The following is a 19,789-nucleotide window of genomic DNA, read 5'->3' as shown; positions in this document are numbered from 1 at the left end:
TTGGCTCTTGAGCTGGAAAGCTGCAACGCCTTTGTGAGGGAAATCTTTTGGTCTGATTACCAGAACTTAATATATACAGTTGGAGGGGGGGGCAGTAAGTTTGTGAGAGAAAAAACTCTCAGAAATATTTCCAGAAGTTAAATATTGCCACGGGGGAATATAACCGCCAATTGGTTCAAGACTGAGATGTTCTGCTGGGCCTGTGGTTGAGGCCTGACAGGCCCCCCCCCCGGCTGGCACTGCCCCCACCGCACTGCCTGGACTGATCATTTTCATCTTCTATTGTCTGCACTTTATGAGTTTAATATAGCCTCTGAGATACATACTGATGTCTATTTATTTATGTGTATTTATTTATTGGTTTTGTCTGTTTTAATATGTATTTTAAATCTGTATATAAATGATTGTTGTGAGCCGCCCCGAGCCTGCATGTGGTGAGGGTGAGATATAAATCTCATAATAAACATAAACACAAGTCCAGCCCTTTGCAGTAATGATGCTTTGAAACTTTCCTCACAGGCAAAGGTTTTAGGACTCCTTGCATAACTTCTTTTAGCAGGATTCCCTCACAATCGTCTTTGTCTGAAACCTAAAACTTCTGTTGAAAATTACTGAAGCAGGACCGAACTTCCTTACTATAACTTCAGGCAGAAAATGGAAGCAAGTTCAGTTTTATTTACACAAGTGTAATTAGGACACAAACACTCCAGAAAGTGTTTATAGGATAAATCTAGCATTTATCAGGCTCTCTCACTGGTAATCAGAACAATTGCTGTGATCTCTAATTACTAATACTTATTTGATTTCAAAATTCTACCCCACCTTCTAGCAAACACAGACTTTTGAGGCAGCCTGTTATGTTCAAAAAAGAACTGAAAACAGTTTCAATGCTTGTATCAACCAGAGTACATTAAAACATAATAGTGACAGACACACCATTCTCCTCCACCCGCCAAACCCTAGACATTGAGCTGTACACTAAAATGCCCCTTAATTAAGTAAATCTAAAGGCACCAAACAGCTGGGATGGTGTGGGGGGGGGACTGGCCGTTCTTGGAGATGTGCTTGGCCACTGAGCGTCTTCTCCACGATGCAAATTCGCTGATGACTCACGAGAGCTGATGTTCTACTCAAGTTTTTACCATCACCAGAGCGTTGCTCTCTCCTATATGGGTTCTTTAATGTGAAGCTCAGCTTCTGCCTGGGATGTGAACACACATCGAGCTGTCTTCTACCAAATCATACCGTTGGTCCATCAAGACTGGCAACAGCTCTCCAAGTTCTCAGCTCGAGATCACCTGCAACCTGATCCTTTTCACTGGAGATGCTGAGGATTGAACTTCGGCATACAAAGCAAATGCTCTAGCACAAAGACACCAGTCCCTCCCTGGGGGTTGCAATTTTGCCATTGCTCTTCACTTTTCAGAAGCTTTTTTCACTTTTGCTTCTTCACATTTTTCTTTACTGTATTCATTTGCATTCCCACTGGCTTCAAGAGGAAACACAGTTCTGGATCTTGTCTTTGCTTTTATCCAAAGCCAGCTAGCTGGGCATGTCACAGCTTGAATGCTGGTATGGTTAGAATGCAGAGGCCCAGCTTTAAGTCTCCACTCAGCCATGATGGTCAGGACCTGTCTTAGCCTTGCCTACCTCCCAGGGAGGGTGTGAGGATCAAATAAACGGGGAGAACCATGTATTTCACCCTGAGACCCTTAGAGGAAGACTGGGATAAAACTAGATGGATGTATCATACAGAGATCTGGATTAGGGCTACTGGTTATATTACAAAATGCAAACTGCTCAGTCAAACGATAATTAAGATAGCTGGAAGAAATAACTCATTTTACGGACAATTAAAATAAGAGTTCTAGTTTTTTGTTTTATATAGAGAAAGCCATCTATATAATGACCATGAAATGTGGAGGGGAGGGCAGTATTTGTACCCCAGGGGGATTCTTGCATGCCAGACTGGGCAGAGGCAAACATTTGGAATCTCCGGAAGGCAGGCGACATTACAAAGTAGGCAGAGGGAGGCATTTTCAGGGCAATCCTAAGTAGATTTTCCCAGGGATAAGCCCCTTTGAGCAAACTTGAGAGCAGACTTGCTTAGGATTGCTCTCTGGGCCTCCCCCAAAAGGTGAATCTCCACTGTATCCCTTAATCCCATTTCACCCTTTCCCTCACGTCCTCTCTCAAGGAGAAGAGAACAATGCAGTGATGCCCACAAACTTCTCATCCTTCTCTGTCTTGCTCCCATCAGCTGGCACCACGTGGCCCTTGGTGACAGATGATCCTTCTCCCCTACACTGCACACTCTCCCCACTATTGTTGCTGGCCAGCAGAACAAAATGCGAGTGTTCCTTCAGTACCTGGGCACAGAGCGATGCCAGGGTGTGTGTGTGTGTGTGTCCCTGCCACTACCTGACCAACACCCACTGCTCCGTCCTGCATCTTCCATCTGCTGCTGATGAGCAAGCTGGGAAAGGGGTCCTGCACACGCTGGTTGCTCCAGCTGAAATACACAACATGCCACTCAGATCCGGCTGGCCCAGTACAGAGACAGCACCTTGTTCTGCTACATTTGGATCTTGATAAACTGTGTTACCGTTTTGAAGGGCTGGCTGCAGAGCACAGGCCTATTAGCCATCCCACCTTCCGAGGGCTTCCTTTGGCAGTGCCTCCCCATCTCCTCCATCGCCGTTTGCTGTGGTTCAAGAGCAGCAATGCTGAGATTCAGCTGAAGCCCCCAGTGCCTCCTTCTTCTTTTTGCAGCGGAATCAATCCTGAGCAGACTCAGCAGCAGAGAACCCCACCTTGCCTGCCTAGGCATGAACCAGGGCAGAGTCATGGTGGGTCCGGAGGTGGTTCAGCATGCCGGAATTTGTGAGGTGCCCAATCACCTTCCCCCGACTGACTTCCTTCCCACAGAGAAGGCACTCCACTAACCGAGGGTCCTCCTTCAGGTGGAAGTGCTCCCACACAGCAGACCTGCGCCGTTTCTCCCCCTGCCTCCCACTGGAACTGGTGGGTTTGAGCTCAGAGGGAAGGGCAGAAGGAAGAGATCGCGGTGTCGCCTCCAGCTGCCCCTTGGTCACCAAACAGCCCACTCGGCTGTCAACATCAGGTGAACCTAGGGCAGTTGGGAACATCAGAGCAAGATCAGCTTGCTCCTTGGGTTCCAGGGTGTCCCCTTCATCAAGGGGGAAGTTCCTCAAACCCAGATCTAAAGCCCCCTCTTCCATCGGTCCCAATTCCCCCCTGGATTGGACTCCTGTAACTCCACCTGGTTTGCTGGCACTGGGAGGAGAAGCCTGAGCAGTGGAAACCTGGCTGAAGCTCTTTCTACATTCTGAGCATTGAGAAGGTGCATCCCCCAGGTGATTTCTTAGATCTGGACTGAGCTGTGTACTCTCAAGGAAGCTCTTTCCACAGTCCAAACACTTATAGAGTCCTTTTTGTGTGTGAACTTTTCGATGCGCACTCAGGCTGGTGCTGTGACGGAAGGTCTTTCCACAAACCAGACATGTAAAGGGCTCTGTTCTTGTATGAAGTTTTCGATGTGCACTAAGGGTTGTGCTGTGGCAGAAACTCTTTCCACACTCCAAGCAGGTAAATGGCTCCTTCCTTGCATGGAGTTTCCGATGTGCACTCAGGCTAGTACTGTGGCAGAAGCTCTTTCCACACTCCAAACATTTATATGGCCTCTCCCCTGTATGGATTCTTTGATGGGAAGTAAGACGTGTACTGTGACTGAAACTCTTGCCACACTCCAGGCATTTGTAAGGTTTCTCTCCAGAGTGCATTCTTTGATGTCTAACAAGACATGTGCTCAAACGGAAGCTTTTTCCACACTCCAAGCACTGATAGGGTTTCTCCCCTGTGTGGATTCGTTGATGGGAAATAAGGCTTGTGGTGCGACTGAAGCTCTTTCCGCATTCCGAACACTGATACGGTTTCTCCCCTGTGTGGATTCTCTGGTGCTCTGTCAGGTATGCACTGAGAGTAAAGCTCTTTCCACACTCCAAGCACTGATAAGGTCGTTTCCCAGTGTGAATTCTTTGATGTGAGCTACGGCTTGTGCTCAGGCGGAAGCTCTTTCCACACTCCAGGCATTTGTATGGTTTCTCCCCTGTGTGGAGTCTTTGATGTGAAGTGAGGTGTGTGTTGTGACGGAATCGCTTCCCACACTGCAAGCACTGGAAGGGCTTCTCCCCTGTGTGCATCCTTTGATGGGAAGCAAGGCCTGTGCTTTGAGTGAAGGTCTTTCCACACTCCAAGCATTTATATGGTTTCTCCCCTGTGTGAATTCTCTGATGCACTGTAAGGTTTGCAGCCCGACTAAAACTCTTTCCGCACACCAAACAGTCATAGGGTTTCTCGCCTGTGTGGGTTCGGGAATGTGTATCCAACTTTGATTTACAACTGAATATTTTCCCACAGGACGGGCACTGATAGTCTCCTTTCCCAGTGTGATACTCTTGATGAACCAGAGTTTCATGGAAGCCATCCCTCTGATAAACAACAGGCGTAGCCATCCAGCTCTCTGCTTCCTCTCCAGCCTGCTCCTCAGATCCTTCTTCATTTCCAAAATTACCATCCTTTTCTTCATGCTCAGCTTTTTCTGATGATACTTCACAAAGATCCCTGCCGTTCTTACCACCTTGCCCACCAACAGCTGGAATGAAAAAGAAGGCTGGCTGGATTACAAGGGAGAAACCAAGTATCCGTTTAAAGAGAAATCTCTATCTCAATGAAGCAGAGAATCAGTCCAAACATAATTCCTTAACCCACTCTAATGTGATTTCTAATTTGGTTAGGGGGGAAAAGTCTGATTAGCTATCCCTGGAAGTGAGCCGCTTCTGCCAGAGTGGAACATACTCTTATACGGTGAGCCTGCACGTCTGGTCGAAATAACAAGGCTGGCCCAACAGTGATTTCATTCCTTTTTCAACCAAGGGCTCAGCGAGAACGTCACGGAATCGAGTTCATTCTCTTGAATCTCATTAGCACTCCACACTTTTCTGACCAATGTTTAAAACCTGCCTGTCCATTTGATTTTATCCTGCCTTTCCTCCAAGCTCAGGATTAAGGGAGTGGCTCCCCCCTCCTCCACTTTATTTTCACAACAACCCTGTGAGGCAGCTTGGGCCGGGAGCAAATGACTGGCTCAACATCGCACAAGAAACAGGGAACCTGGACCTACACTGCGCTAACTCCATTCCTATGATACATCTATGAATATTACAGAGATTATTAATAATATGCAACTATGGTATAGATAGTGTGGACTTTCTATATCATGTGACTTTTGAACGCAGCTATTTTTCTGGGGCTAGGAATTTTTTATGAAGGTATCACCTCCTTTATGAGAAGACAATAGTAGACTCATCACTCTTTCAGATGCAAAAATTTATGTGCTTGTGATTGATTTTCAGAACTGTTAAAATGTGGTCTAGTTTTTATATTTTAGTAGTCTGCTTAAAAAGTTATAAAGCAGTATGAGAGAGAGGGAGGGAGAGAGAGAGAGGGGGGAAATAGATTATTTGCAATCCATCTCTCCAGAATGTGTCCGAAGTCACAGATTATCACTTAATGCGACTCAAATGGCCTGGCCTCAAATAGCTGTTAACAGGGCTTTTTTTCTGGGAAAAGAGGTGGTGGAACTCAGTGGGTTGCCCTCAGAGAAAATGGTCACATGGGCTGGTGGCCCCGCCCCCTGATCTCCAGACAGAGGGGAGTTGAGATTGCCCTCCGCGCCGCCAAGCGGTGCGGAGGGCAATCTAAACTCCCCTCTGTCTGGAGATCAGGGGGCGGGGCCACCAGCCCATGTGACCATTTTCAAGAGGTTCCAGAACTCTGTTCCCCCGCATTCCAGCTGAAAAAAAGTCCTGGCTGTTAGCAGTATCCTGGTGACCCCTGCACTCCACATTCCATTAGCTAGGCAGAAGAAAGTCCAGGAGGGGAGAAGACAGATTTTGCACTAAGATCCTTGTAGAAAGGGTAGTATAAAAAAAATGAGAGAATAATTACACAGATATCATGGTTAGGAAGATGTGTCCCCTTTGAATCTGAAATTAAGGTGGCCTTAACTTGAATAACCTCCCTTCACCTGTCCCCTCCAAAATTGCGAAATAAAGATAATATCAGCCAAATGTAGACGGTTGTTGGGAGGATCAAAGACAGAAGGCATCCCGGGCACTCTGCTCTCAAGTGCTATATCAACACAAAGCATTAATATCATAACCAGTTCTGACACAAGGCCATCCTGCTTGCAAAGCCTCTGTCTCTTCTCACAGCATCCTGTCTTCTTTGGGGTGGACAGAACCCCAAGACTGCATCTCAGTTACAGCAAAACAGGAAAAAAGGAACCCCGAAGGAAAGGCCTCTTCAGGGAAAGAGACACCACAGAATATCCAAGAGGCCTGAGGAGGCAGCATGACCCACAAAAGAAATTTACTGGGATGACAGGTCAGTATGGCCCAGAGAAGATGAAAACACCCCTGAACTGTTACTTCCCTCACACAAAGCTTTGTTTCTAGTCAACAAAGGGGGGTTCCGCGCCCACAGAAGCAAATACCTTCATCAGGGTCTTGGAAAAAAGGATCTTCTTCTTCCAGCCAAGCAATGAGATCAGGTTTGGGAAATGCAATTCCTTCTTTGGAGGAAACAAACAAGACAAGTTACTTTAGCTACTGTAAAAAATATTAGTGCATTACCAAGCAGCCCCTTTCTCTCTCTCTCTTTTTACTTAGGCACACAGGTCTGCAGCCTTCAAGGCAAAGCCACCTGGAGTACATCCCCGTGGGATTTTTCAGGGTAATTCCACTGGGCCTGAAACATTCCAATTGGAAAAACGGTGGTGCGCCACCTGAGAGCCCCTTCCTCCTCCCTCCAAGATAGCGCCTTTTTTGCAGACAGATCCTGGCTATCTGAGCAGAGAAAAAATAGGGGGGAGGAGGCATTCTATGGAACACGGTTCCACAAGATGGGGCAGCGCTCACAGATTACATGGGGGGAAAATGAACCGGACAAATTCACATGGGTAAGTCTATTAATAGCTATTGACTATGATAACTGACTATGGTGTAGTGGTTAAGAGCAGTGGGACTCTAATCTGGAGAGGCGGGTTTGATTCCCCACTCCTCCGCTTGAAGCCAGATGGGTGACCTTGGGTCAGTCACAGCTCTCCTAAAGCTCTCTCAGCCCCACCCACCTCACAGGGTGTTTTGTTGTGGGGATAATAATGACATACTTTGTAAACTGCTCTGAGTGGGTGTTAAGTTGTCCTGAAGGGCGGTATATAAATCAGAAGTTATTACTGTTATTATTCCATGTTCACAGATGGTCTACCTGTGGATGGTCGTCTTCCTGCCTTGCTAGCAGGCTTCCTGAAAGCCCGCTGCTGGAAAAGGATGCTGTACTCTATGACATGAACTAGGAGGAGTCTTAAGTTCCTGTGGACATAGCAAGGCCCACCTTAATTAACCAAGGAGAGGGGGGGGCCTTACCCAGAGAGGCCACGTTTCCATAATTTTCCAGCATGACCTCCCTGTACAGAGACCTCTGGACTGGATCCAGCAGAGTCCACTCTTCTTTGGAGAAATACACGGCCACGTCCTGGAAACTCACTGAAGTCTGAAATGGAAAAAAAAATTATATATATATATATAGTTTCTACCTGCCTCCTCAGTATGTGACCCTTTTGGGGGTGTCTCCCTATTTTTTCTTTTAAAAACATCTGGAGCAGCACAAGAGCACAGCTCCCTCTCCAAGGGGAGTCTTTCAGAATAGGACCCAAGGGGCAGATCCCCCCTAAGCCCAGGAAAGGGACTGCTTCCCCATCAGTCCTGAGATGGAGCCAAACGATGCTCTGTGGCTCAGGCTGCTCACTGAGGCTGCCTCAATGCCCAGGACAGAGCTCTGCCTGCACACTGGCAAAGGGCAGATGTGTCCAGTAGCCAATCCAGGGAAGTGAAGAGAGGCTGGATTTTGTGCTGGGTGGTGTACGGCCGACTCCAGGAGCCATTCGGAAAGCACTGGGCAAAGGGCACACCTCCACCACCCCCTTATTAAGCGGCAAAGCAGTATGGAGCTGTATACCGCCCATGTTCTAGCATTCACAGCAAAACCCCTTCCTATGTGCATATTATGCTACTACTGCCGCCATCTTCTGCACTTACAATCCTGGGCGGCTGTGAGGCCTGGCTATGTCTGCCTTACTTCCTCCCATGCTCCTGTTCAGTGATGCCAGCAGGTAAGGGAACAAGCGTGACTGGGAGGGGCCAGGGCATCCTCCAGAAAACAGCCGGGGAGCAACCAGCTCTTGCTCCTGTCATTGCTATCAGACAACGCCAAGGTGCGATCCAAACCAGGGGCATTCTTAAGGGAACATTCCGCCATATGTAACCAAAGTCTAATCACAACATCCATTCCAAGGGTCAACTGACCCGAGTCCCAGTCCACAGCCATGTGAATCAGTGGACTCTGCAAGCATTTGGCATGGGTGGCTTTGATCTCTTTCAGAACTGAAAACAAAGCAGGTCCCTGGTTGATGGGGTGAGCCCTTCAAGCCCCAGAACAAAGGAAGAGGCTCTCAAGGTCTTTCCCCCCATCCTGACCCTTTACTCACCTGTGCGGTCTGCACTGCTGCTGTCTCCATCCCATGGCAAAAATGTGACAGAGATGTCATTCTGTGAGAGTGACAGGAAGACATTAGCCTGCGACTGTATTATGTATTTCCTCCTTTCTGTAAAAAGCGGCTGCAGCTGCTTCAAGGTCTGGGTTGTGACCTAGAAATGCTCAAAGGGCAGGAGCCACCACAAATCCCCTGACTCCTTTTCTTCCACTCCTGCCTTGTGCCACTCGGCTTCTGGGAGGGGCAGGCCTTCCCCTCCTTGCCCTGCTCCCACCTCTCTCCCCTAACCCTCCCTCTGACCACCAGATTTACTTTTCAAACTAAAACTGTAAAGCCTTTTGTGTGTCAGATGCTTTATACAAACACACACATGTGTGTGTGTGTGGGGGACCAGCTCCCACAATCAGTTCATGATCATTTTTCCTGATGCATTTTAGGTTGTTGGTTTTTTTAAGTCCCTGCCTCTCTCCTGAACTTCACAGAAATTTACTCATGGAGAAGGGAACAATGGAAGATGGACTTGCCAGAATTCACTTTCAATGGGAGTTACAAGGGGAAATTCAAACAATGGGTAAGGATGCTGAAAGATCAACATGGAAATACAGTATCTGATCAGGACAAAATAAAGATGGAAACAATACGCTGAGAGTTATAAAGAAGAAATGGAAGAATACAGATTCCTACAAAGAAGACTCTTTTGACAAAGAACCTGAAATTTTAGAAAGTGAAGTGAAAGCTACACTCTCAGCAAGGCAGCTGAAGGAGACGGGATATCAATAGAGAGAGTTCAAGCAACAGAAACTGAGTCCATCAAAACCTTAACAAGAATCTGTCAACAAATATGGAAAGCAAATCAATGGTCCACAGACTGGAAACGCACAGCACAGTCTACATTCCAATTCCAAAAAAAGGAGATGCCAAAGACTGCAGCAACTATCGGACAAATGCATTAATTTCCCATGCAAGCAAAGTGATGCTCAAAATTCTATAACAAAGACTCTTACCATATACAGAATGAGATACGCCAGATGTTCAGGCTGGATTCAGAAAAGGAAGAGATACTAGTGATCATGCTGCAAATTTACAATGGCTTAATGGAGATTACCAGGGAATTTCCGAAGAAAATCAGCCAGTGTTTTATAGGTTACAGCAAAACTTTTGACTGTGTAGATCATGAGAAGCTATGGATGGAGTTAAAAGAATGGGTGTGCCACAACATCTGATTGTTTTGATGTGGAACCTGTACTTTGGGCAAGAGGCTACTGTTAGGACATAATATGGGGAAACAGAATGGTTTCCAATTGGCAAAGGTGTTGGACAAGGATGTATCCGATCTCCCTATCTGTTCAGCCTATATGCAGAACATATCATAAGAAAAAATGGATTAGATTTAGAAGAAAGTGAAGATTGGCGGAAGGAACATTAACAATTTGAGACATGCAGATGACGCCACATTACTGGCAGAAAATAATGACCTGAAATGACTAATGATGAAAGTTGAAGGAAAAAGTGCTAAACCAGAATTACAGCTGAACATCAAGCAAGCAAAAATTATGGCTACTGAAGAATTACACAGTTATAAGGCTGACAATGAAGGAATTGAAGCTGTTAAAAGATTTTCTATTCCTTGGGTCAATCACCAACCAAAAGGGAGGCTGCAATGAAGAAATCAGAAGACTGAAACTTGGAAGAGCAGCTGTGAGGGAACTCGAAAAGATTCATAGGGATGCCTCTCTGGGGACTAACACCAAGATAATCCACGATATGGTATTCCCAGTTACTATGTATGGATGTGAAAGTTGGACAGTGAAGAAAGCTGACAGGAAGAAAATGGATTCATTTGAAATGTGGTGCTGGAGGGGAGTTTTGTGGATCCGATGGATGGCCCAACAGACAAATAAAGAGAACTCTCCCTAGAAGCTAAAGTGCCCAAACTTGAGGCTATCCTACTTTGGTCGCATTACAAGGAGACAAAACTCCTTGGAAAAGCCAATAACGCAAGGGAAAGTGGAAGGCGGCAGGAAGGAGGAAGACGCCCAAAGAGATGGGGTGACTCGACAAGGGAAGCCCCGGCTCCAGCCTGCAGGATCCGGGCAAGGCAGCTGCGATGGGGCGTTGGGGAGGGCTGGCAGCGACGGGATGGCACCGAACAGGCACACCGACCGCCAAGCGGAAGGCCGGGCCGGGGGAGCCCAGCCTGCCCCGCACTCCTCCGCCCCTTTGCCACTGAAACCTACGGCCGGTGCTCCGGCAGGCCGGCCGGCGGCCGCCTTCGCTCCTCGCACGCCTCGACGAGGCACCACGGAGCAGCAACGCCCACGCCAGGCTTCGGGCGGCGGGCCGGGCGGCACTGGGCCGGGGAGCGCCCCCCCCCCGCCGCCAGCGCAGGCCAGGCGTCCCCCCGGGGGGCTGGAGCGGCGGCAGGGGCCGAGGGCCGCTCGCTCAGGCCCAGCCCCAGCCCCGCTTCGGGCGGAGACGAGCGCAGCAGCTCCGGGCGACCTCCCCGAGCGGCCCCCGCTGCGCGCCTCTCGCCCTTCCCTCCCGCGCCGCCCCAGTGCTGCTGCCCGAGGCGAAGAGAGGCGCCCGCTCCGCCCCAGGGAAGCGCCTCGCCCCGCTCAGGCCCCCGCGCCTCCCGCCCCCGAAGGACGCCCCGGCGCAGCGGAGGGCGGGCCCGGACACTCACGCGGCCGGCCGGCCGGCGGCCCTCCCTCCTTCTCCCGCAGGGCCTGGGCGGAGCCGGCCGGGCGCCCGGCGAGCACCCGCGGCCCTCGCCCGCCCCGCCGAGTTTCCTGCCTCTCTAGGCGGCGCGGGGGCCGCGGCCTCGGCTTAACCCTTGCCAGGCCCGCCGGAGCCTCGGCGCGCTGCGCTCCGTTTGCGGGCGAAGGAGCTGGCCGAGTGCGGCGCGCCCCTCTGGCGGCTGCCCGGCTGGGCGAGGAATCCTCCCGGCCCGACAGAAGGCGGCGGGGAAAGGAGAGCCGCTGCGGGCTGCCGGGCGCCCTGCAAGCCGCGCGGGTTACGGAGGGCTTTACGGGGAGGGCGTTGCATTGCCCGCGACGCCGGGTGTCAACCTCGGGGCGCCCAGAAGTGCTGTGGCTGCGTCCCTGGCGGACCCTCTCCGGTTAACCCCTCGAGGTCCCCCAAATCATGCCGGAGCATTCTTTGGCAACGCAGGGACCACCCCCCCCCCCCGGAGGAAGGGCGTAGGCGCGTGCAGACGCTGTCCGCGTTCTCCCCCATTCCTGCCGTTTCCACACATCCCTCCTCTTCATCGGGCAGCTGAGCAGCAGCAGGAAAGCCGGGTCAGCAGCCCCTGCCCCGACCGGGAGAATGGGAAGCCTACAGTAGGTGGATGGTGAACCTTCTACTGATAGGTGACAAAGGGGGGATCCTGCAAGGGCCATGGCAGGGGGAAAGGCTGGGGTGTTTGGGGACAGTGAGCCCCTCTGAACCAAGCCGCAAGTGACGCCTGACACAGGTTGGACACGTGTCCGCTTCCCTCAAGTTTTGATGGGAAATGTAGGCGTCCTGATCTTGCAGCTTGGCTCCCCATGTAATTGAAGTTTAGAGGAACTCCCTCACACACACACATACACACACCCAGTGGAGGGGAAGGGGGGCCCCTGGCCTGCACCCCCCTCCCGACGGCATGTTCTCCCTCCCATAGACTGCCGGTCTGTAAACTTCAACTACATGGAGAGCCAAGCTGTAAGACCAGGAAGCCTACATTTCCCATCAAACCTTGAGGAAAGCTGACAAGTGTCCGACCTGTGTCAGGCGTCACTTGTAGGGTGGCATATGGGTGGGCTGCCTGCCTTGCCTTGTCATCTTTGCACAGACCTGGTGACTGCAGGCGCTGAATTTCTATAAAGTGCTTTAAGGCTGCAAGACTGTGAGCATTTACACACAAGTAAGTGTCACTGAGCCCACTGACGATTACTTCCAAATAAACATGGTCAGCATTCCGTGATCATTCTCCCAGTGGTTTTAGTGGGAGAATCAAGCATATGCTGTTCCCCTTTTAGAGCAATTTTAAAATGCTTAGCTTTGGATGGATTGTTTCTCTTATTATGCCCGTTTTCTACTGTATAAAATATAATTTGCTAGACTATCAGTGTAATCCTATGTAGATTTACTCATTTCTAATTATTTCATTGATTTCAATGGCCTTAGACTGAAAGTAACTGCATAGGATTGCACAGTAGATTATGTTAGACATACTAGATTTTTAAAAATATAGACGTGTATCTTCAAAGCTACAATAGTTTTGTTAGGCTTTCAGAGTTCCACAGGACTCTCCAGTCTAGATCTCACAGATACAGTAATCCTGGATCTGGACTGTACCACTTGAAGATTCAAAATGGAACACTCTTTCATGCAGAGATTTCTGCACAGATGTTGGTGCTGTGCTATACCCACCCCCCAAAGGTCCAATAAAGCTAGGGGTGGGAGGCCAGCTGAACCAGCAGCTGTGGCAAAGCTTGTGGAACATCTTTCTATATACAAGGGAAACCGTGTTCCCAACGACGCATTTTTATCCTGGTGAACCTGTGCAGGAGCAGCAGGATAAAAAATGTGTCCTGACCAATGCAGCTTCTGGAGGGAGCTGCTGCCATGGGAAGCCCAGCGTTCCACGGTTTTCTAGGGCCTACCTTTTAAAAAAAAAAGGCTCTGTTGCTAGTTTAAGTAACACAATGGTTTTGCTTTTCAGAATGTATAAAAATGCACTATAAAGAAAACCTGTTTTGGCTTTTGCTGTTGAATTTCTATCTGCAGCCCAGCAATTCAAAACCCAGAAAACATTGCATCAATTTGTGTGTATTAAGTGAGGGAAAGTGTGGTATAGTAGTGCTTAGCATGTCAGACTAGGGCTGGGTAAGATCCTGTGGCTGCCTCTCCCTCCATCCCTCCCTCCTTTGAGACAGTGGGAGATTTTCCAGGACTGTTTTCCTAAGGGCATCTTCCCATCCCAGTCCACTCTGGGCCCTTCCCTGTTTTCCAGTCCTCAAGCTTGAACCCAACCCACGCCACTTCCCTCCTCCTTCTGATAAATAAAATCGTACATTGGCCCCAGAAACCTAATTAAAGCAATCCATAGTCGGGCTGTTAGCAGAGTCTGTTGTTTGCAGTGAAAGTGTGATTATAGGTGGTGGTGAGCTGGTTCTGCTGGATGGTGTGTGTGCAGGAGAGAAAATAAAGTCCACATTTGCTTATACTTAGAAAAGGAATTAAGAGTTCTTTATTTAAAGCCCTGAGTGGGTTGGGACCAGCATATCTTCGGGACCGCCTCTCCCTGTACGTTCCCCGGAGATCGCTCCGATCAGCGAATAAATATTTACTTGTGGTCCCCGGCCCTAAGGAAGCCCGCCTCGCTTCAACCAGGGCCAGGGCTTTTTCAGTCCTGGCCCCAGCCTGGTGGAACGCTCTGTCAATGGAAACCCGGGCCCAGCAGGACATATTATCGTTCCGCCGGGCCTGTAAGACAGAGTTGTTCCGCCAGGCGTTTGGTGATTGAAGGGGGCGGTGCCATATCGGCCTCCCACCTTTGGGGTGGGGAAGGTTCTCCCCACCACTGCACCTTGTTAATTTGTTTTATTATTTGTATATTGATTTTAGTTTTTGTTTTTATCAATTTTAACTGTTCACCGCCCAGAGCCCCTGGGATGGGCGGTATATAAATTGAATAAATAAATAAATAAATAAATTGTAGGAACTCCATACTCTGACAGAAAAGGAGGAGAGGCAGATCCTGTCTACCTATCTAGTCTAAGGATGGGCATGGATGCCAGGACAAGTCCTGTAGGCATGGTTGCAAGATGAAGGAGGAGAAGGAGAGATGGTGCCTGGAACAAAGCCAGGAAGAGAAGAGGTGAGAAGGAGGAAGTCAGGAGTAGACATGGGCACGAACGGGAAAAAAATTTCAAACACCCTCTTCGTTGTTCGTTGCCATCCATGAACAATGAACAATGAACAGAACAGAACATGTCCCCTTAACGAACATGTTCGGTGTTTGTGTTCGTGGCCCTTTAAAGATCCCTTTAAACTATCAGCTGGCAGGTGGCAGGGGGGGATTCCCCCTTGCCGCCTGCCAGCGGATAGTTTAAAGGACCCTTTCCTGCCACGTGCAAGGGACAGGGCCCTTTAAACACCCCACAACCCCCTGCCCCACCCCAGCACCGCCGGGCTGCTGCTGTCGGGTGCCACAGGCCGCTTCTGCTCACTGTCAGAGGGACAAGGAGAATGCCTTGTTCCTCTGATAGGGGCAGAGCCAGTGCCGCCATGGGGCTGCTTCTGCTCGCTGTTAGAGGGACGAGGAAAGACACCCCTGGTCCCTCTGACAGCGAGCAGAGCTGGTGCTGCCATGGGGCCGCTTCTGCCCGCTGTCAGAGAGACGAGGAAAATCTCCTTGTCCCTCTGACAGCAGGCAGAGCTGGCGCCGTGGGGCTGCTTCTTCCTGGTGCGAGCAAGATGGAGAGATTCTCTCCATCCCTCTCGCACAGGGAGAGCCAGCACCGCCCCCTTTGCTGTCATTTTCTCTTCACAGTGGCAAAAACTGGATTGCCTGTTGGAAGCTACTTTGAGGGGTTACAAAACTGACCTTCCCAATGTCCAATACCCACCAAATTGGCAGGGGACATAGTCTTCACTGTCCTCTGAAGACCCCCCAAGTTTCAGAGAGATTGTCATCTGGGAAAGGTATGATCCATGGGTCCCCCCCCTTTGCTGTCTATTTCTCTTCTGAGTGGCAAAAACTGGACTGTCTGCTGGAAGCTGAAGGGTAAAGCCAGAAGGAAAGCCAGAAGGAGTTCAGAGGGAGTTCAGTCCCTGCTGTTGCCAGGGGAATTGATTGAAGGCGCCTGAGTGTCTGGCTTCCCGAACAGCAGCCAAACTCAACGAACCAGGCTTACGACGACCACCTATTCATTTGGAATGGGGACTCATGAATGCCCCCCGTTCACGAACAGATGCGAACGGGCTGTTCATGGTTTTTTTCCGTTCATATTGCTGTCCGTGCCCATGTCTAGTCAGGAGGAGAAAATCCTGAGAATAGCAATCTACATAGCAAAGAGATAGTCAGAGCAGAAAACAGATGCCCTGATCTCTCACCAATTAGCCACTCACCTGAGTGGCTAATTGACATTGACAGAGAGGTTGTGGAGAGGCATCTGGCTGCATTGGATGAATACAAATCCCCTGGGCCGGATGGGGTGCACCCAAGAGTGCTGAAAGAACTTTCCAGAGAACTTGCAGAACCCCTGTCCATCATCTTCAAGGCCTCCTGGAGGACTGGGGATGTGCCACAAGATTGGAGAAGAGCAAATGTTATCCCAATCTTTAAGAAAAGGAAGAAGGATGACCCGGGAAACTACAGGCCAGTCAGTCTGACTTCTGTTGCTGGGAAGATATTAGAACAGATTTTAAAGGGATCAATCTACAAGCATCTGAAGGACCACTCAGTGGTCCGGGGAAGTCAGCATGGTTTTGTTCCTAACAGATCTTGCCAGACCAACCTAGTTTCCTTCTTTGATCAAGTGACCAGCTTACTGGATCGGGGGAACTCTGTTGATGTGATTTATCTGGATTTCAGTAAAGCTTTTGATAAAGTTCCCCATGACATTCTGATGGGCAAACTGGAAGACTGTGGAGTAGACTATAGGACAGTTTGGTGGATAGGGAACTGGTTGGAGGACCGCACTCAAAGAGTGGTGGTCAACGGCATTTCATCAGATTGGAGGGAGGTGTCCAGTGGGGTGCCACAGGGCTCGGTTTTGGGCCCAGTACTTTTCAATATTTTTATCAATGATCTGGATGAAGGAGTGGAAGGGCTGCTCATTAAATTTGCTGATGATACCAAATTGGGAGGAGTAGCAAACACCCAAGAAGATAGAATTAAAATTCAACAAGACCTGAATACTCTGGAGAAGTGGGCAGCTGTGAATAGGATGCAATTCAACAAAGACAAGTGCACAGTATTACATCTGGGCCACAAAAATGGGAAGCACAAATACTGGATGGGGGATACACTTCTGGGCAAGGGATCTTGGGGTAAGAGTGGACTATAAACTAAATATGAGCAGTCAGTGTGATGCGGTGGCAAAAAAGGCTAATTCAATTTTGGGTTGTATCAAAGGGGCCATTGCGTCAAAATCGCAGGAGGTCATAGCCCCTCTCTATACTGCCTTCGTCAGGCCACACCTGGAGTATTGTGTGCAGATCTGGAGGCCTCACTTCAAAAAGGAAGTGGACAAAATCGAGAGGGTGCAGAGGAGAACGACAAGAATGATCAGGGGTCTGGAGACTGAGCCCTATGAGGAAAGGCTGAGGGCCTTGGGAATGTTTAGTTTGGAGAAGAGGAGGTTGAGGGGGGGACATGATTGCTCTCTTTAAATATTTGAAAGGCTGTCATTTGGAGGATGGCAAGGAGCTGTTCCAGTTGGCAGCAGAGGGTAGGACCCGAAGCAATGGGCTAAAACTACATGCAGAAAGGTACCGGCTAGATATTAGGAAAAACTTTTTCACAGTCAGAGTAGTTTAAAAGTGGAATCAGCTGCCTAGGGAGGTGGTGAGCTCCCCTTCACTGGCAGTTTTCAAGAAGAGGCTGGATGAATACTTGTCAGAGATGCTTTAGGCTGATCCTGCACTGGGCAGGGGGTTGGACTAGATGGTCTGTATGGCCCTTTCCAACGCTGTGATTCTATCTAACTCTTTACTTTGTCCTGCTTTGAAACCTGAGGAAAGGAACAGTGCTGAGTTCTCCTCACACCTCCATCTCCCCGACTCAATTGCCTCTGCTGGACCCTTGCATAGAAATCCAAATGGTTGCCGGCCACCTTCCCTCACGGCTCCTCGTGGGAGGAAGACACAGAACAGCTTTGCCATGGCGGAAGAACGGGGCCTCTGGGCCAAAGCTGAGGGCACGGCGTGAGGGACGGGGGACCAGGTGCTGGACAATTCAAGCCTATGGGACTGAGGGAATTGTGGGAAACCCCAGTTCCTTCCCCTTGTCTCTGTGAAGATCCCTAGACAACCAGAAGCTGTGCTGGACCACAAGGAGGCAGCAACCTTCTGCAGGGAGCTGCGGCCAGTGCCAGGGTTCTTACAGAGTGGAGCTTCTAGGCCTGAGTACTGCGGTGTTTGCTGGGCAACTGCGGCAGGAGGGACCTCAGTAGGATATAATGATTAGGGAGGGTTCCCAGGTGCCTGCAGGGAGCAGGCAAATTCCTGGTGGTTTGCCCCTGTGCCCGTCAATTGCTGGCAGTCGGTAGGATTCCCCCGTGACCACCCATCACAATTAGTGGGAGGTGGCAAGCCACCCAGTGATTGTCCGCCACTGGCAGGCAACCTGGGCAAGTGCACAGCAGACATGGGCTGTTTCCACACTACTCACCTTCATCCGGAACACTGCAGAATGTCACAAAAAACCCGCGGAAGATAGCGTCTTCTCACGATGTCACGCAAAACTCGCGCAAGAAGACACTATCTGCATTTTTTCCGCAACGTTCCACAGTGTTCCGGATGAAGGTGAGTAGTGTGGAAACGGCCCTGATCCTAATGGGGCACAACAGCATCACTTCTGGGTCTGACATCATTGCCACAGGAGTGCTCCTGTGCTTTGCCTGGGGCTGATTTTGGCCCCAAACAGACTGGCTCCTAAAGAATCCGCCCTGCATGAAGCACAGGAGAACTCCCTTGGCCAGTGTGATGACATCATTTCCTGGAGTGACATCATTGCACAGAGGCCAGGAGCGTGTGCACATGGCCTGGCAACTCTGTGCATAGAGTTCACCTTCCAAAGCAGTCATTTTCTCCAGGAGCTCTGATCTCTCTCGTCTGAAGATCCGCTGGAGTTCCAGGAGATCTCCAGGCCCCACCTGGAGGCTGGCAACCTTACTCCCTAGGCAGGCCAAGTGCTTATCCCTCCTGTCAAGATAACTGTCTTTAACTAATTTGTGCCGAGGCCACGTCTCCTGAAACTGGTTTGGAAGTCTTGCTAGAACAATCCCTTTAGCCCAACCCGGCCCCCTTTTCTTGCTAGCAGCTGCTTGAGAGAAGACTGTCTCCAAAGGCGCAGTTCACTCTGACCTTGTAGATGAGAAGAAGTGTTCTGCTGTTCGAGAGCGAGCCTCCATGTACAGTCTTGAGCCAATTAACATTCTTGATCCCTGGAACTAATTTGCACCTGCAAGGCTGAGCGCGGGTGTCAAGGACTGCAGCCTTGGCCCTTTTCGCATGCAGTCACCTACTGAGAGTGACACCAGCATTTTGCTGCCTGATTGGTTGTAGGGCCCACACCACGGAGGCACCAAAACGGCATAAAAACCCATTAGCCAGCAAGGACTCCCCATCTACCTAGCCTAGGTCTCTTCAAGAGATCTTTCTGAGGTCTCAGTTGTGGCTCTGACTGGATGGAAGCTCAGGTGACCCGTTTGTTCTGCTGAGAAGCCTAACCGTTTTGCCTCTTGATTAGAGTTCATGCCTCCTGCACCTTTGACAACCCTTTGATTCACTTTCTGCTGAAATACTGGTATATATAGTTAGAACTTACAAAGCTATAGGTTTGTTTGTGTTTTATCCTCACATTCTGTCTCGTGCATTTATTATGACCTTGCACATTAAAGAAAATAATTACGTGATACTTTTGTGTGGGTTTCTTTTTTTTTTTTTTTTTTTTAAATAAACTTTTTATTAACTTTAAAAAAACAACATACAATGCGTAAACAGGAAAACAAATTACACAATATTAAAGTCAACTATAATACAAGAAAAAACAGATAGCTTATAATATACTACCAGTTTTCAAATATAATATTAACAAAGGAAAAAGAAAATTTGCTTAGAGAATTGCAATATACCTAAGCAGAGAGGGAGGTTCTTTACAGTTTGTATGAAACCAAACATATTGCTCAGAAACACCATGAGACAAACAATAAGTGCTTTGGAGGGTGTATATCATTGGTTAATAAGTAGTCAAAGAAAGGGAGCCATTTTGTCATAAAATCAGTTTCTTTTGGAAAATGCTGAGATATATAAATAGAATCATAAACTTTCTCTTGGATATAATAATCCCAGACTCTGGAAAACCAACTGTCGATAGATGGGATCTTGGGGGACTTCCAGTTAGCTGCCAAAAGGGATTTTCCGACCATTAGGAGGTCA

The 19,789-nt window shown here is 49.2% G+C and overlaps 1 protein-coding gene across 4 annotated transcripts; it reads right to left on the bottom strand.

Moving 5' to 3' along the window:
• Positions 1-655: 655 nt before the first annotated feature.
• LOC129329989 (zinc finger protein 883-like) lies at positions 656-11,401 on the bottom strand. 4 transcript variants are annotated; one of them, XM_054979792.1, is made up of 5 exons: positions 11,319-11,401; positions 8,630-8,690; positions 7,509-7,635; positions 6,578-6,655; positions 656-4,675 (listed from the first exon to the last, which is right to left on the bottom strand). In XM_054979792.1, exons 2-5 carry the CDS (start codon positions 8,687-8,689, stop codon positions 2,823-2,825), a joined length of 2,118 nt encoding a protein of 705 aa, XP_054835767.1. In that variant the 5' UTR covers position 8,690; positions 11,319-11,401; the 3' UTR covers positions 656-2,822. The 4 variants fall into 4 exon arrangements, with proteins under 4 accessions (XP_054835767.1, XP_054835769.1, XP_054835765.1 ...); XM_054979794.1 differs by lacking the exon at positions 11,319-11,401 and adding an exon at positions 10,873-10,947; XM_054979790.1 differs by lacking the exon at positions 11,319-11,401 and having other exon boundaries at positions 8,630-10,944.
• Positions 11,402-19,789: the final 8,388 nt, after the last annotated feature.

This window comes from Eublepharis macularius, chromosome 5 (genome assembly GCF_028583425.1).
Source record: "Eublepharis macularius isolate TG4126 chromosome 5, MPM_Emac_v1.0, whole genome shotgun sequence".
Taxonomy (NCBI): domain Eukaryota; kingdom Metazoa; phylum Chordata; class Lepidosauria; order Squamata; family Eublepharidae; genus Eublepharis; species Eublepharis macularius.
Note: the sequence above shows the minus strand (reverse complement) of the source record. Positions and strands in the feature narration are given on the sequence as shown.